Source organism: Hakea prostrata, chromosome 11 (genome assembly GCF_041222555.1).
Source record: "Hakea prostrata isolate BN-2017 chromosome 11, UWA_Hpros_2, whole genome shotgun sequence".
NCBI classification, from domain to species: domain Eukaryota; kingdom Viridiplantae; phylum Streptophyta; class Magnoliopsida; order Proteales; family Proteaceae; genus Hakea; species Hakea prostrata.
In genome coordinates this window covers 20,607,344-20,624,928 of record NC_142610.1, presented here as the reverse complement: position 1 = coordinate 20,624,928, position 17,585 = coordinate 20,607,344, and the positions used below count along the sequence as shown (strand labels likewise).

Genomic DNA, 17,585 nt, shown 5'->3' with positions numbered 1-17,585 from the left:
TGCAACAGAACGAAATTCCACCAAGAATTCAATCTGAAACAACTCAAATTACCTACCTGGACTCGAGAATTGAGAATCAAGGAGATTATGTAGATGGCCATTGTCGAGATTTTGGTGGTTATGGTGGGATCTAAGCCTGTAGAATTCGAGATCCTCTTCCTCTGCCAGCTCCTCCGGTAGCTTGTTCTTGGACTGACCCATATGATGATGATGATGTTCAAGACCCAGATGCCCAGGGTCGCAGTGATGATGTTGGTAAGTTTCAGGACAAGACCCAGAAACTCGTTCTGGCCCTAAGCAGACACTAAATCCTAAAAGGCAAACAAGAGTAACAGAGCCAGTCTCTGATCCCACGAGACCCACACCCACATTCTAAAGCTTCTCAATACATGATTGAGAGAACAGAGAGACCAAAGGGCTAAAAGGGTTTCATCAGAGGAATTTTAAGCAGAAGAAGAATTACGTTTGCAAGTTCCTTCAATGGTTATAAAACAAACTACAACTAAGAAAAGAACAATAATTGCAACAATCACCCCAAAGCTGATCAAATCCATTTTGCTTTCCTCTTTTCCCTTGTTTTCGAGAATATAATTTGGATAACCTTTCTCTGTAAAAATTTAGGCAAACTATAGATATACAGATTCTTGGATCTGGGTTCTAGAAATTAAGAGATGTACAGAGTAACTGCTACTACTTTACATTTTCAACCCAGTAGGTGAGTGTCAACCAGATTTATTTCTTTTTCTAGTTTTTTATTGGTAACCTTCTCTGACTCTACTGTCAAACTTCGATGACAACTTGACAAGATTTTTCTTTTGGGTGGTAAATTTCTAGATATGGAAGGATCAAAGAGTGCCAGTTCATCATTAATTTGCAGGAACTCGAATGCCGTATGTGATGACAGGTTTCAACTAAAATTCCTTTTTTTTGTTTTTTTGGTAGAATCAACTAAATTCTTTTTGTGTAATAGTTTTATTTCAATTAATTCTCCTGTCAGTATTTATAAATCACAACCCTTATAGGGATTAATCTTGCTAAATCTTAATATTTATTTTTGAAAAGTTAATAATTTTATAATAATTAATTAATTATAATTATGAAAATATATTTAGATATTTAAGATTAGTGGAATATTAAGATTGTTATTTACCAAAAATATTCCGATCATTATTTACCAAATTAAAGGGATACTTAAATTTATTTAAAATCATTTTAAGTAAACTTAAATTAAATTTAACTAAAACAAGGTTGGGTTGGGTCCCAAACTTTAAGGCTAATGATTTTGTAATCAACCTGTTGGGTTGAAAAAAGGTGGTGTGGCAGGGTTTAGCTTGAGGGCGAAATCCAAACCTGTCAAGGTGAATAATTTTGTAATTCACCTTTGAGTTTAAAAAATCAAGGTCTGATAGACAGACCGGGCCTCAGCGACATGTTTGAGTGGTCCAATTATGGAACAAGGATTCAATTGACACCCCCATGGCTAGTCCTCCTTTGAAGACAAACTTACTATTCAATGTAAAAAAAAACGAAAATAGGCTAAGTAGTCCTTACATAAATTAGTGCAAAACTTTCAGCCCAAAAAGTAACTTAGATGCATTTGATAACCTACTGAAAAAAAGTTTCTTGTGTTTTTTCTTCATGAAAAAAAAAATTCAATAAAAAACGTTTGATAAAATTGTTGCGTTTCAGGTAACCCTAGAAACATAAATTGAAAGTTATGAAATTTTCTATTTCAAAAAACAATTATAATGCATATGTTCTCAAACAAAAGTTGGGCATGAGATGGGTTTAAGTAAAAAATTTAGAGAGGGACACTCATGGCATTTGATACTTTAAACATAAGAATTTTGTGTAAGAGCACCGTCCCAATGTTGGATGGCTCACCTCATCCCCAAAGAAGGCCCAACCATCTCTTCGGAAATACCCCTCTTAGGCAGTTCATTATTCGTTGGAGAAGTGCCACACTTCCGAAAAACATACATCTATATCCAATTCAGCATTTCTGGAAGACATTTTGACTAAGTCAAGAAGAGTCAGTCGCATAAAGACTCATTTATCTAATCCAGTTTTGGGGAGGCGATGCTGTGGTGTGTGGATAAAGGGCGTCTAAACTCTCAACAGACGATAAGGCGCCGCCTCTTCGATATGAACCTGACCCCTTCACTGGAGAAGGTCAACAAGAACTTTCATCCGAGTACTTACTCATTACGTTCTTGAGACCCTCCAAGAACCATTGTTGTTCCTAGGCTGATTTGAGCGTCGGAGGGTTCGTTCCGGCCAAAACTAGGCCGGACTCTTCTTTCTTTGTGTTTGTGCAGGACCTCAATTCGTCCAACTTGGTTGGAGAGCGCTTTAGGTGATTACCCAATATCCGGGTCGGTTCAATATATTTCTAGATGGGCTAATTCTTAACAATTGTAGCGGATTGTCTAAATGACTCTTGAAACATAAATTGAAGGTTATGAAAATTTATATTTCAAAAAACAATTCTAATGCATATGTTTCTCGAACAAAAGTTAGGCATGAGATGGGTTTAAGTAAAAAAATTTAGAGAGGGATAGTCATGGCATTTGATACTTTAAACATAAGAATTTTGTGTAAACCTGTCACAATGTTTTCACTTCCAAAAGCAAATTTTACAAAATACCTTAACAAAATGCTGCTACTTCCAAAAACAATCAAAATTATTTTGACATTTCGATACTTGTGGATCATCAAAAGGGTCATTTATCCAACCAGTTTAGTTGAATACGGATCTGAGTTTCAAACCAAAAAAATTGTGAACAAGTCAGCTAGAACAATAAAATACAGAGTTGATATACCATATAGAAACTTATATCCCTTTTTTTTTATTGAAACTTTGTCTATAAACATACATAGACATGAGAGAAAGATGAGATTAGGGTTAAGAGTTACTATTGGGCATGAAATTTGATCAACAAGGTATGGTGCAGACACAAACTACAATAGGAGGTCCTATTGTGGATGTGTTACAATAGCCATGAGCATTAGGTCCATGGCGAAGGATGCATTGTGCCTGACAAAGCTCATCAGATTAGCAGTCAGTCCAACTTTCTATGACACAGGTATTAGCTTTCACCTTAAACACCTCAACTGTTTCACAACCAACAAGAAGATGAACAAGAAGTGAATATTAAACTTAAAGCATTCAAAACCATAGATTTTATATGAATTCCATTGTTGAAGACCTGAAGAAACTACCTGAGAAGGAAAGGAGGACAACTAGAAAGATGATGCAAATGGTAGCAGGGAGGATCTTGCAGGCCATTTTTAAAGCTTAAGCTGCTCACACAGTGAGACTCTTATGAGGTGAGTGTGCCATGTTTTGGATTTATTTATAGGGTCAAAAGTTTTAGTTGGGATTTATTTTTGGTAAAAATATTGGTAGGTAGATTCCAACAACAATAACAATAGAAAAAAATCTAGATGGATTTTACATTAGGCATAAATAGGGTTGAATCGCATTGAGATAAATCCTGCCATTAAATTTATTGAATTCAATATAAAAGCTTTTAATGGACGATCCAAATCTAATCCTACCAAATATAATGGTAGAATTTCTATGAGCGTTCAGCCACCACCTTTCCTTTACAAGTTTTGCATCCATGCATTGTGAGCGTCTCATAATAGTATGGATGCCAATCAAATGGTTGGTATTGAATTTTCAATTTCAAACTTTAAAAGTGAACTCAAATACGAACATTAATTGGAGCAACATCTCTGATAATGTAATTTGACTGCTTGATGAGCACATACACTATGAAAGCAAACGAACTAGAAGGATCCAAATCTTCCCCATCCAAGCCTCTCGTCTGTGCGGTCCTTCTGACTGTAAGCGTGATAGGCGTCCGAAGAGGATGGCAACTGTTGGATTTAAATGTTGAAACAATTAAAAAGTTTGATTCCATTTCAACTTTAACATCCAACAGTTGCTATCTTTTCTATCCATCAGCCATTTGACAACCAAGGAGGCCAAAATAACGAGAGGCTTGGATGAAGAAGATCGGATGAAGAAGATCCAAATTCTGAGCTAGAGCCTACTATCAAATGCACTAGATTCTTTGGCCTTTCAGTGGAGGAAAGTGATGTTGGACTGTCAATGTAAAGTTTTTTTTTTTTTTTTTTTGTATCTAAGGTTCATTCGGGCCAGCTTGCGCGCACCTTGATTACATCCTCTGGGGATGTTTGTCGTCCACAAGGGTCGAACACATGACCTCTCCACTGAAAAGTATGGATCTTACCACTCTACTAACCCTACATTGACAAGTCAATATGAAATTGCTCTACTAGTAAGATCAACACCTCTTAATCAAGAGGTTGGGGTACAACTCTTATTGAGGGAGGAAGTAACATTTGATATAAAACCAATTTTGTAACAAAAGAAAAACTGATGTGGAGCCATAGGATGAGTAGGCCCGATTCCCTAAAAATACTGGAATCGGCCGATTCACTAGCTTTTAGTCACATGTGGCTGATCGTTCCAGATCCATCTGGACGTTACTAGACTTTTCTTTTTCGACATTTCCTTTCTCTCTTAAGCCCAGGATCGAACACCTTCTTCGGTTCTCACTGCGACTGCAACTGCAACTGCAACGAATCACTCAGCTTGCTTACATTGAACCACAAGGCAGTGCTGGAATCACTAGCCAAAGAACGACAACAATGTTTGGAGTGTTATTTCCAAACCGAAGCTTTCCCATGGACATCTCCACATTCGCCCAAATCGATACCTTCCACTGGGTTCTCGACATGAACACCTTTGTAGGTAATTACTCTTCTTCCTTAATCTCTGCAACCCAAAATGTAATCTTAGCTTAATTTCTCATCCGAAACCATCCCTTTAATCTTGCGCAGGTGAAGCGTATGATCAGGTTGGAGAGATGTGTATCTTTTTACTTAATAACTATACTCTCCCACCAGACAAAGCCCTTGCCGTGTATATACAATCCCCTGGTTCTCCGTTTGTCTTCAGCGGTGCTGTCTCAATCGCTCGACCCTCTGCAGTTCTGACCCTTCAGTGGCCGGAGCCTGGTGGCCAGATGCAGCTTACTGCGGATGGTGCCCCTCTCTCTGCCAAGATTGGTGTTTCTGTTGAGGACCTTGCTTCGTTACCTTCCCTTGATGTTACTGCCCAGAAAAGAATCGAACACTTGGCGCTCAAAGTTGGGGAGAATCTATTCAACTTCATGCAGTCCTTCTGTGGTGTCGATGGTAGCAAGCTTGTGGTACCAATGGATATATTGGATCGGTGGTTCAAGAAGTTTCAGGAAAAAGCCACCAAGGATCCCGAGTACTTGAAGGGTTTCGTGTTATGAGTTGCGTATAATAGGTATTCATGATCCATTCGAGTCGATTACTTGAATTTTGAATCACTGGGTCATGTGGCTTTTTAATGTTATTCTCGTTGGAAGAATGAATGAAGGAAAAATTAATTTTTTACATAAATTTATTTCTCTGAATTATTCTTGCTTTAGAGGTTAGTCTTGATTCCCATATCATTTCAATATTGCTCTCTTTCTTGGTGCTGAACCTTGCTTCAGACAATTCAAGTTATATTCATGGTAAATTTGGCATCCTTCAACATGATACTTAGTTGTTCTTCCCTTCATTTGCGTAAGGAATGCTCAAGTTAGGCTGCAAGCTGACTACTCTTTAAACTTTGGATTCGTATATTGTGCGTTGAGGATCTCTATCACATGTTTCTCAAGTTTTGTGTGTTATAACTGTTAGATGGACTTCTGGAATTCTGTTTTGCATGTATATCCTTTTAAAATGGTTGGACCGTTTGTTTGGAAAGAAAGAGACATCAGACTAGATTGATACCTGAAAAAATTATTTGACTGTATTATAATATTTTAGTTTGTAGGAGTGCATATATTTTATTTAAGAGAGTTGAAGTAAACTTTGAATTGATGGCAGTGCCAATGCAGGTGAATTAGGATGAGCATAGAGAGGAGTTTTGTTAAGAATTTGTTGGAGCTTAGCATTTTGGGGTCCAGGTTTGGATAGGAGCTCTGATAGAGTTGTGGCTCTTACATGGCTGTCAATTGAAAGAAAAATTGGTGCTCTGGTCTGATGTTATTCAAGGATACTGAACTAGGATCTAAAGAAACAAATGGAAGTTTATCAGTGTTTGGAGATAACAATGATGTAAAAGGGAAAGGGTGATAGACAACTTTTGAAATTGGTGATTCAGTGGCCTGCTGCAATATGTGTCTTTACCAATGCTTCTTTGGGATCAAGAAACTAGATATGTAATAGTAAGGAAGAAACCTATTGTTACCTACTAAAAATGTTCTCAGTGAGGTGAGGCGTCACGCTTCCATCGAAGTGTTATACCTAGTCAGGGTTTTCCGTAGACTTTTCAAGCCTGGTAGCAAGCAAAGAAAGGAACTTAATGTTGGTGAGGGAACGGGTGCAAACAGGGTTTTGTATCTTTTCTCACCCTCCTGCCTCGATATCTTAAAATCAGAAGATGGCCTACCATGAAGAGTCGAACAAGAGCCAGTGGTTTTGCTACTTATTGCTTGACCAGTCTGATCACCTGGATCAGTTGGCATTACAAAGGGACTGGACTACAAAAAATTTGTCAGCTTAGAATTCTGTTTGATTTCAACTCCGTTCAGGTTTATTCTGAGTGGGCCATAAATAGGTTTTTCCATTGTACATGCTGCATACCACTAATTGAAGGTGATACTAGTAATAGTGTTTCAGAGGTGATACTAGTAATAGTGTTTCAGAAGGTTGCAATAAACATTAAAAAAAATTACATGCCTGATATACATGTATAATCAGGTACCTGAAGTAAATGAAGCTTTTAGCTGCATAAAAATAGGTAAGACAACAGGGGTTGAAGTCCTTAGGAATTTGTGGATTTTCTTGGTTAGTTGGTTGTTTAACAGGAATGAGAAACTGAAAATTGCATGCGAATGGAGGAGTAGCATTATGGTTCAGATTTATAAAAATACGGCTTACACAAGCTTGGAATAACTTGAGAGGTATATAAACTTGACAAGAAACTAATATTACAAATATCAATTTGGTTTTATGTGAAGAAGATCAACAACATAAGTCATTAATTTCTTGGAACATCAAATTTTTTTATAGAATGTAAGAAGTTTCTCCATTTGGACTTATTGGTCTAGAACAACTTATTATAGAGCCTCTAGAGAGTAAGTTGGCCTAGTATCATGGTCTAATGTTTCATGGGAAAATGTTCACATATGTGAAGATATGTATAATGGTGTATAAGAAGAGTGGGCGGACATTTGGGTTACATCAAGGGTCAGTTATAAGCCTATATTGATTGCCCTGGTTATAGATGAATTGACTACAGATAGTCCAGACAAGGTCAACAGATTTTAGCTATTGTTGGTATTGACAATGTCATAGTGTGTTATCTCTTTCATATTTCTGCCTTTAGTCTGTGCTTTTAGCTAATGATATTGTTTGGTGGATGAAACAGTAGCAAGGATAAATGTTAAAGTCAAAATCATGAGATTGGTGATGGCGTCAAAATGTTTTTAGATAAGGAGAATAATACAGACTAAATGCTTTGTAGCTTGTAGTAACTATAGGATTTGTATTGTGCTGGCAAAAATTGATAGGGTGATACTGTGATGTGAATACTTCAGGTAACTGGGTTCAATCATAAAGAAGCAAGGAAAAACAAAGGATGATAGTGTACATGGAATTAGAAGAGGATTGATGAAGTGGAGAGGTGTCTTTGTGGTGTCCTTTGATCAATGAATTCCCTTGAACTTAAAACGAAAATCTTATAGGACGGACATATAACTTAGGGAGCTGGATGTTGGACAGGAAGGAAACAACATGGAGATAACTTTGGTAGAATTGAGATGAGGATGTCAGATTGCTGAGTGATAAAACTAGAAATAATCAGATGAAGAATAAACAACTTAGAGCTTAGTAAGGAGTTGCTCTGATACATGATAAGCTGCAAGAAAGTTGTCTGAGGTGGCTTGGACATGGTGAATGGAGGTCTTATATGCTCCCAGATGGAGGAATGATTTGATTCAGATTGAAGGAGCTAAAAGTGTTGGTGGTAAACCTAAATGACTCTTGGAGAATTGAGGAAAGACATGGATGGCTTGAACACAGCTCAATGGAGGTTTAAAGAACCATTAGTCTTACTCTCTTTACTTCGAATAAGGCTGAGTTGTGTTGAGTCGAGTCGTATGATACTTTATGAACCTTCCGTGCATTTGTGTGTTGGTGGATCAGATATCAGTACCACCAGTAGTTTATGTTGGATTTTAGCAAAATCCGCCTTTTATCCAATTAGGACATCATTTTTAAGCCATCCATTTCATGAGAGTTTTATGTAACTAATCTCTAGAATCAAGCTCCTAACTTTCCAAATAGGACTATAATACTCAATCAAGATCTGGGAAAATCATCAGCATGGGATTATTGTTGAGTGGAATCGTCTGCTGATAAACATCAGTTGGTTTGCAATTTGTTCGGAAGGCATATTGAAATAGGTGTACATATTTTTAATGTTTCAAGCTTGAAAAGCAGAACCTACAACTTGATGATAATGTTTTCATCAACCTCATAAGTAAATACTCAACATTCTTCCAAACTAGAGGCTTTGGCAGTAACTTGGTGCCTAACTAAGAGTTGGTATGCGATGCTACCCATGGTCATTGAAAGTTTGTGAAAAATGTATGATTCACCGAGATTAGGATTCACTAGAATATGATAATTTGATTCATTTGGTGTTTCATAATGAGTGAGTCTGCATGTATTCCATGGAAGAATCATTGTACTTCACTAATCATTGCTGATCATTGATTGGCAAGATTCTGTTTTCTGAACGGTATACTTGGTTGGGTTCTTACAGATAAAAGATGTTTGATTTCCAGAAGCTGTATACGGAGCATGCATTTCTTGGTATGGCAACTGACAGGCATGGTCCTTGGCTTACTTTTTCAGTTTACATGGTCTGCATAGGATGGGTAATGGGTGTACCTAGTGCTTAAGGCTCCTGCCGTTGTGGGGTCTGGAGAGGACAAAAAATGCAAAGCTGTACCCCAGCTTTTGCTGGGAGATTTCTTCCAAATTCAAGTCAATAACCTTTATTATTGCAGCAAGGTCCACCCTCTGCTTAGGATACCTAGTGTATTTTTTATCTATCCTGAAACCAATCGGACTATACCTGATACAATTATGGTCATCTTGAGATGGTCCCTTTGAAGCTATCTTGAGGTGGTTGGTTGGAGGAACTGCTTGCCATCCTGTATAGTTTATGATAGAATGCAGAGGACATCTGGAGACTATATGGAAGCTTTATGTCTTGTGTATTGTAGAGGGAAACATATTTGAGAGATCCAACTCTAGAAGAGAGGTTCCGACCTGCTTGCCATCCTGGGTAGCTAATGATAGAATGCAGAGAACATCTTATGTCTTATGTCTTGTGTCTTGTAGAGAGAAACATATTTGAGAGATCAAACCCTAGAAGAGAGGTTCCACTTGAAGAGCAGTGAACAGTCAATACTGCAGCTGAATTGAATGGCACATGCCTCTGTTAAGTTTGTTGGATCAAATATTCTAGTAGTAGTCGATTATGGATTCACTACATTAGTTTACGATGTGCTGTTTTCCGTGTGGTTGAATAACAGAATGCTTGTAGATGATCAATTGCAGGGTTGACAGCCAACATCCAATAAGTTTGTTGAATAGTTGATCATGGATAATCTGCTATAAGTTTCTTGGATAGTTGATAATGTTGGCACCTGCAAGCGTGAAACCTCTGTTCAGGAAACAGTGATCCTTGGAGTAGCGCTAATGTCTCTGTTTTGTTTATTAAAGCGGTTAAATGTTGTTCCTGTTCTTGATAGACTACTAGTGTCATGGGGGTTTTATAATATTGCGCTAGTGCTTCCTTGACCTTCCTCACCTTTGTTTAACTCCATGGATGGTGTTGCAGTTTGGAGGAACAATGGGATTCTGAAACCTGAAGACAAAAGTACTAGACTGTAAAGCTAGACAATCGGCCATTGACGAAGATGCCTGGCATGGCTTGAATGTGGAGGAACTACATGTTTTAGTTGGACACGTAATATCAATCCCTTCACAAGTCTATTGTTTGTTTGGTCAGTTTATTTGCTTAGTTTATTTGCTTAAGTTAAGTAACAGAGTAATGCATGTATGATCTTCAAATTCCTTTCAATGCAACTTCTGGAATCCTTTTCAAGGAAGCTCACAAACTCGATGAACTCTGTTTTTGAGTGATCAAAAAGGCAATTTCAGGGGGTTTATTACTAAATGCTGTAAGAACTCCATTCACATGACAAAGGCTATCACAAAATAAGAAACTGTTGCTGAAACCTCTTTGGAATCCATTCCTTCTCAGCAAGCAACGCCTCACATAGCACAAAATTGAAACTTGGTTGCACGCAGAAACCATCAACAGCTCCAAAAGCAGATTCAAACAGATGGTCCACGAAGAAACATGAGAATGCATTGATGAGGTTTGGTTCTTGTGATCCTGCGGTGCTACAAATTCACGATGGTCATTGCATTCGGTGGAAGGTTACATGAGCCCTAGAATGGAGTATAAAGCCTTAACAGATGACCCGCTACACACTGATACAAATATACATGTATAAGGAAGAGCAATCACAAACACACAACATAAATGTCGTCAGTACATTGGAAACATATGATTCAATCCTCAACACTACATGGTCAGAAGTATTCCATCTCCACACACTAGCCTCTATCTTGATACTGCGAAATAAGAGTCAACTGGTAGTTCTAGACTAGCTATCCTTGCACGAAACACAATCAAACACTAGTGTACAATCCCTTATTCACAAGGTTGTCCGCTGCTTCAATCCAGCATTCGGTAAGTCATCTGGGTGTCCAATCCTGCAAAAACAAAGGGCAGAACAATGCAAATTGTTTCATGGCACTGTCAAATTCCAAAATTTGAAGTCATGCAGGATGCTGGAGGGTCATGCAATATGCAGAAGATAATCGTACCAATTTCGACCAAGGATTTGACATCAAGAAGGAGACCCTGGTTCTGACCCAAAAACAGATGTAGATGCATATGACATTGTATCCTCTTTCGAAATGGCCACGAAATTTAATGGCGCAGTGGACAATCTCCTAGTTTCCCTGAAATACCCATTTTGGCGCCCTGAGTGAGACCGTGGTGTCATTAGTTCAGGTGTTGCACATCCAACTGAGTTCCTGCGTGGTGTGGAACCCATCGATCCATTCCCATTTGCACGATAACTGTTTGGTTTCCTAAAGCTGTTACATTTTTTGGGGCTTGGTTTAGACCCATACATGGCTTCCTTCTCTGTAAGGAGCAGGTCTTGTAGCTTCTTCTGATCCTGCCAAAACATAAGGGAAAAGGTCAATTTATAATATATTGGCAATCAAAATCCAAGAATATTTCTAATTGCAATTGCAGGATCAGCACCTACCCGGTATCTCTTCTTTTCCTCTTCTCTCAGTTGTCTGCTTAGTTTATAATCCTCCAAGAATGAGACCAACCGGACCTGAAAATAACACCACCCAGCAGGGATCTTTGAACTGTTCTGTAAGTTCAAGAAAACGCCATGCTAACTAAATTTATAATTCTTACCCCATCATAAAGAAATGACATCTTTCGTTCAGCCTCCCAGGTAAGTGTTTTGTTTATCAGATTCTCAACCATAGCTGAAATGAAGAACTGGATTAGTGGCAAACATTGGTGAACCTCAGACAATGGAAAATTTTATTGGAGATTGGAATACCTGGAATCTTGGTTATAGCAATTCGAGCTTTCTCCGCACGTTTTAGGTTTATGTGAGCACCTCTTCCTGCACTATACCTGTTCTCATCCTGAAACCCAGTACTGCTTATTTTAGAGCAGTTTATTATCAAAAATCTGAAATGATTCTCTTTACAAATGCCACCATCTCCATGACCTTTATCAAGTTCGACTAGCAAATACAAGTATGCAACTGCACTATTACCATATGTGTAAGTCTCTAGCTTACCTGGCTGTAATCTTCAAGCCAGTTTTCTTCCTCACAGGCAGCAAGCCATCGGTCTATCCTGTCCATAATTTCTTTTCGACTTGCAACTTCATCTTTTACCTTAGTAATCTGAGCCTCAATACTTGACAGAAGTTCAGAGGGATCCACAAGACCTGAATAACAGTAACATCAGAAATGTATCTACAACATTTGCTTCAAACAGCAGCTGGCAGATAAGATACCATACCAGAGTCAATCAATGCACTAGATTTCTCCGCAGCTGTGCTCATGTCAGGCTCAACATGTGCTTTTCTGCATATTTCCTCCAACTCAGACCTCTTCTTCATGACCAATTCTTTCATTCTACTGGTTTTCAGTTTGGTCAATCTCTCAACCTCACTAGCTGCCTATGGAAAACAAGCAGACACCTAAAGATCCTGGTCTAAAATTTTGATAGAAACAGATGTTTGCATGTCAATTAAAAGGGAAAAGAGAAAAATGTATGGTAGGTGAACCTGCTTGATGATATCAAAGGAGAGAACCCCAGGTTCTACAATTTCTGGTTCCGATGATCTAAGGACGTAAGTAATACTTGTAAAGTGGCTCCTCTCTTCTTCAGGCGAGTCCATCAAATTCCAAAGTTCAAACAATGATCCCACAATGTCTTTCAACTACAATTTTGAATAAAGGGGTTTTACTTCCACAAGAAAGAACCAACATATATATAATGTCTTTAATCTGTTTGTGTTACCTTCTTAACACGAGCTTTTTTCTCTGCTTTCAACTTAAGTATGACCTGATCTAGACCTTCCAAAGTTCTGTTGCTGATATTTCTCGGTTGTTCAGGAGCTGTCTCATGTAAGCTTGGATGTACTTCACTTACAGTCTCCCCAAAATCCTGTCCAAGCACACCACATAGAGAATGCACCTCATTTACATATTCCAGAACTTTATTGACCCGATCAGCCTGCAAAAGAAGTGTTGAAAAATCAGACAAGCTGAATAAAATACATGCAAATACGACCATTCTAATGAATTGGATTTCCATGTTCTACCATGCTTGGTCTTTCAATATATATGAAGGGGGTAAGATTTAGTGTGTAAGCCTAACCAATGAGCTCTTGCAAAATGCTGGATGTACTTCACTTACAGCCGTTGTGAAGCAGGGGCCAGGCAGTGTACATTTGCCTACCACAATCTCCAGTAACAAGAGCCTAAAGCACTGTGATGCTTATTTCTAGAGTTGGGTTTTCTTCTCTTTTTTTCTTTTTTCTTTTTTTTTTCTTTCCTTCTTTCTTTCTTTCTTTCTTTCTTGCTTTTTTTTTTTCATTTTTTTTTTAAATAACTTTAAGTTATGTGTAGGTGTGGGTGGGCAGGGGGAGCAGGAGGAGTAGACTTCAATCTCTGATACAAGCTAAGCAAGATCATTTTGGGTCTTCCAATTTATTCTGGAATAATCGCATAAATAGCTAAGAAACTTAGAACCATCCAGAAGATAATGATTGGTACCATAGCAATATATTGTAGCAGCAGGAATTTAGGTCTCAGGAATTAGAAAGCAAATTGGGGCGCAATATTCAGCATTCTTTGCTTCAGATCTTATTATCTTAAAGTAAACCAACTCGATCACGCTTGATTGTCTTGGGTTAACTAATGGTAAACATTCAGTGACGCTACATTTATTTTCCATCCATCTCAGAGCACTTTACCATTTAAGTGAAAAATTAATAATCATTTAACTGATAGATAGATCTGAAAGTATCAACTCAAAGAAACTCATCATTTAAGTGATACATCAGTCTTAATATATCAACGCAAAGATGTTAATCACCATTTAAGCGATATATCGGTCTCAATATATGAATGCAAGCAAGTAACTTAAGTACAAGCCTCACATTTCAAGGCATAACAATTGTAACTATCCTTAAGGGAGAGTGGTAAATAAAGCAGAAATGTAATAAAAAAATATATTTGAAGAAAGATAACCATAAATACCTTCTCCTTCTGCAAATTATGGAGACCTGTCTGATATTCAGTAAGCTTTCTTAAGGACAGGTCTTGTTCTTCCACATTTAAACCACTGGTTACAGCACCATTGATTTGACTGAACCCAGAAATCTCTCCACTGATCTTCTCGATCTGTGCCTTTACATCAGATAATTGCTTAATGCGTTCCTCTTTCTTCATTTTCAAATCTTCCACCAGTGGCGAGACTGATGCAAGTTTCTCCTTTAGTGTTGCAGAACGCTTGTCATTTAACGTCTGTAAATTTCACAAAATCAATAACCCAGTAGACTGATTTGAGATAAATGATGTGGAAAACAAATATAAACTATAGAATCTTTATTACTGATGGCATATCATACCAGATGAAAAACATAAAATCCTTGTTTCTTCTAATCGTAGCACTATATTTTTTTAAATAAAAAATGAACTAAAATTCTCAAGCATTCTACCCAGTGACATTTCGCAGAATTGGCACCATGTGGTCCATTTATACAATATTATGTGGAGCACAAAAACTAAACAGGATAGTGACATCCTCATGCATTAAAATTTCAATCTAGGACTTGCCACATGGCTTAAATGGAGCACCGTTTTCACCTAATTTGGACAATATTTCTGGAGTTTCTTGTTCTTTTTTCTTTTAATTGTTCCCTTCCATATTCTGATGTCTAAGTGTGAGAGATGTAACAATGAATATTGAGCATTTCCTACTTCCAAGAAGGTCTAGTTTTCCTGTTAACCAAACCTAAGCTGCATCTGTTTCCAGTGAAATATTCTTAGTGCTACATTGGCACAAGTTCAAGACTACCATCATTACTTTGGGAAATCAACATCCTGGATTTTGAAATGGATGTTGTTTTCCATTTTTCTTTTTTCTTTTAATTCCATGAGTAAAAGTCATCCTCCTTTCTAATCCTTATATTAATAAGCCTTGATTTTCAACAAATGCCACAAAATATGTACCACAGAACAAGCATAATCTTGGAGACAGAAACTCTGATAGAAAACGTAGATAAATAAAAAACAAGAGGGAGGGAGATGTAGTTATGTCCAATCCATGCAATTATAAGAGGGGAGACCTAGAGCTAAGATTACCATAATTTGGATTTTGTTCCACGCATGAGATATACCTGGGTATTAAAAGTATGATCCCCAAGAACAGCCACAAGCGCTGCAAGCTCTGCTTCTTTGGCTGCAACTGACTGATGGAGACGTGCCCTGTCACTGCTAGCTGCATCAACTTTTCTCCGGTATACTAGCAAGCACTCCCTTTCAAGCTCCAACAGCATACGGTCTTTCTCCAGTTCATTTTCACCAATCTCATCCCATATGTGCTGCTCAAAAAAGTAATGGTGAAAACAAATTTCAGAAAAAAAAAATTTCCCTTTTTGGCTAAAAGTGCGAAAAAGAAGAACGGAGATTCTTGGGCTACTAAAGGAAATAGAAATTAATGATCGAAACTAAGCAAAAGAAAAGAAATTTATCAGGCAGGAATTTGTGAGAAACGTTGAAATCAAGCAACACTAGAAGATTGATTCATTCATCATCGCGACACAAAAATACTGAAGAGAGATCATCGTTTTTAGAAAAACTCATGATAGTAAGAAAGGAAAGTCGCGAAGAACAAAATTAAGCACTTGCCTTCGATATCTTCTCAGTTAATTAAATAGAAAAAAAGATTTTTTTTTTTTTTTTTTTTTTTGAGAGTGGAATAATTCTGCAATCATGAGTCCAATTTCCTTAAGAAAACGATTATAATCATGCTATATTTCCTCAAAATTTAAACAGAATAGAAATTGGGGGAAGGAAGGGAAAAGATACCATTTGTTTAACAATTTTAAACAAAACCACCTCTGTCTTCCTCTAAATTTCCGCATAACAATCATGAATTATTCTACAGACGATGCAGAAGTAAACACCATACACCAGCCCATTCAAAGGAATAAACAGGAAGAAGAAAACAAAAAAAAAACAAAAAAACAGAAAAAACTAGATGAGAAGAAGAACAAGCTTGAACCTATCCGAGAAGAAAGAAAAGAAGAAGATGAAGATGAGGGTGAGAAAAGTAAAGCACATACCTGAAGTTCTCTAAGTAAAGCACCACAAGTGGTGTCCGCTTGAATACTGGTAGGACTCCCAAGCACCTGCATTTTTTACCCAAACCGTGCTTCCCTACCCTCTGAGAGTTTCAACTCCAAGAGCTTTCCGCAAACAACACAGAACTCTGGAAAGCAAGTTAGGAAGAAAGAAAAAAGGCAATTTTTTTTTTCTCTCTCTTCTTCCACCAACAATGAGTAACTCCCAGAAGTTTCAAGTCTCAACCACTACAACCACGGACAAATTATATAAAAATTTCAACACTAAAGGAGTCAAAGCTCAAAGTAGAAGAGATACTATAAAGCAGAGCTGAGATTTCCAAATTTCAAGTCCAAAAGTCTAACGGAACATGCAACACCCAAGCTCCCTCTCCTTCCGTTTAAACAGTCAGATCCGGAACTTTGTAGCTACAGAAACTCCATTACAGTGTCTTGAAAAAAACGTAACAGCTCCAGAGTCAAAAACACGAGAATTCTGAAGAAAAACACAAAAACCCGCCATTGAAGAAGTCACAAGCCAAGCCACCGCATCCAAGAGAACTAGGGTTTTCAAATGAGTTACAGCAGAATGTAGAATGAAATTACACGAAAAGAAAGAGAGAGAAATGAGATCTCTAGGGTTTTTGGAAACCGTAGAAGAAGACGAAACAGGAAAAACTAAATCGAAAACTAAAAAAAAATTTAAACTTGAAAACGTGTTTCACAGAATGAGTGAACTCAGGGCTCTCTCTTCCAAGTTTTTAACAGCTTCTGTTGAAGTGGAAGGGTAGCTAAGGCAGTAGAAGCGTCGCCGTCGAAATGAGTGAGAAAAAAATAATAATAAAAATTGAGAATTTCACTTTAATTAAATATTCATTTTAAGTTAATTAAAGTAATTAATCATTAAGACAAGAAGTAATTAATCATTAAGACAAGAAGCTAAGGAGCCTCTTTCACATGCACTACTCTGCCTTCCATGATACTCACATGCATGGTTTACAGCATCGATATCAAGTATCGTATCGATCAAGTGATTTTAAGTACGGGTATCACTTCGTGTTGATAATTGTATCGTTTTAACCACTATATTTTAATGCAATTTAATAGAGAAACGTATCTATATGTATCATATCAACTAGTATCATGAGATGATTTTCAGTGAGTGAGATTTAGTTCATTGCAATCACCTCAAGGATTCTTTGCACCTAGATGGTATCAATACCTTTATGTCCCATGCTGCACTGTTCACTTAAAGCCCGCCTTATGACCCACAACTCCAAATGAGTCTTGTGACGAGATACAAACATTCCCCATGTTGTGGTTCCCTCCAATCCGTTCCCGGGTTAGGTTAGGGGAACATTCGAGCGATTATCTTCACAGATCCATACTTGCTAACATTTTATTGAACAGATCAAATCAATATGAACCAATATCCACTAGTCCAACTGTAATTTTTTATTTCTAAATTTAAAATAAAACCTAACTT

The 17,585-nt window shown here is 37.5% G+C and overlaps 2 protein-coding genes across 2 annotated transcripts; one reads left to right on the top strand and one right to left on the bottom strand.

The window, feature by feature from the left end:
* The first annotated feature begins 4,524 nt into the window (after positions 1-4,524).
* On the top strand, positions 4,525-10,824 carry LOC149000758 (hikeshi-like protein). The gene is made up of 3 exons (XM_089139529.1): positions 4,525-4,786; positions 4,876-5,350; positions 9,971-10,824. The coding sequence occupies exons 1-2, from the start codon at positions 4,684-4,686 to the stop codon at positions 5,334-5,336; spliced, it is 564 nt and encodes a 187-aa protein (XP_088995655.1). The 5' UTR covers positions 4,525-4,683; the 3' UTR covers positions 5,337-5,350; positions 9,971-10,824.
* Positions 10,825-11,122: 298 nt separating this feature from the next.
* Positions 11,123-16,867, bottom strand: ATMAP65-6 (Microtubule associated protein (MAP65/ASE1) family protein). Its single transcript, XM_089139528.1, is given in 12 exon segments — positions 11,123-11,258; positions 11,260-11,387; positions 11,481-11,555; positions 11,642-11,715; positions 11,793-11,880; positions 12,039-12,190; positions 12,265-12,424; positions 12,533-12,688; positions 12,769-12,984; positions 14,013-14,279; positions 15,155-15,358; positions 16,103-16,867. Coding segments are annotated over 12 exon segments (1,641 nt in total). The 5' UTR covers positions 16,175-16,867; the 3' UTR covers positions 11,123-11,209.
* Positions 16,868-17,585: the final 718 nt, after the last annotated feature.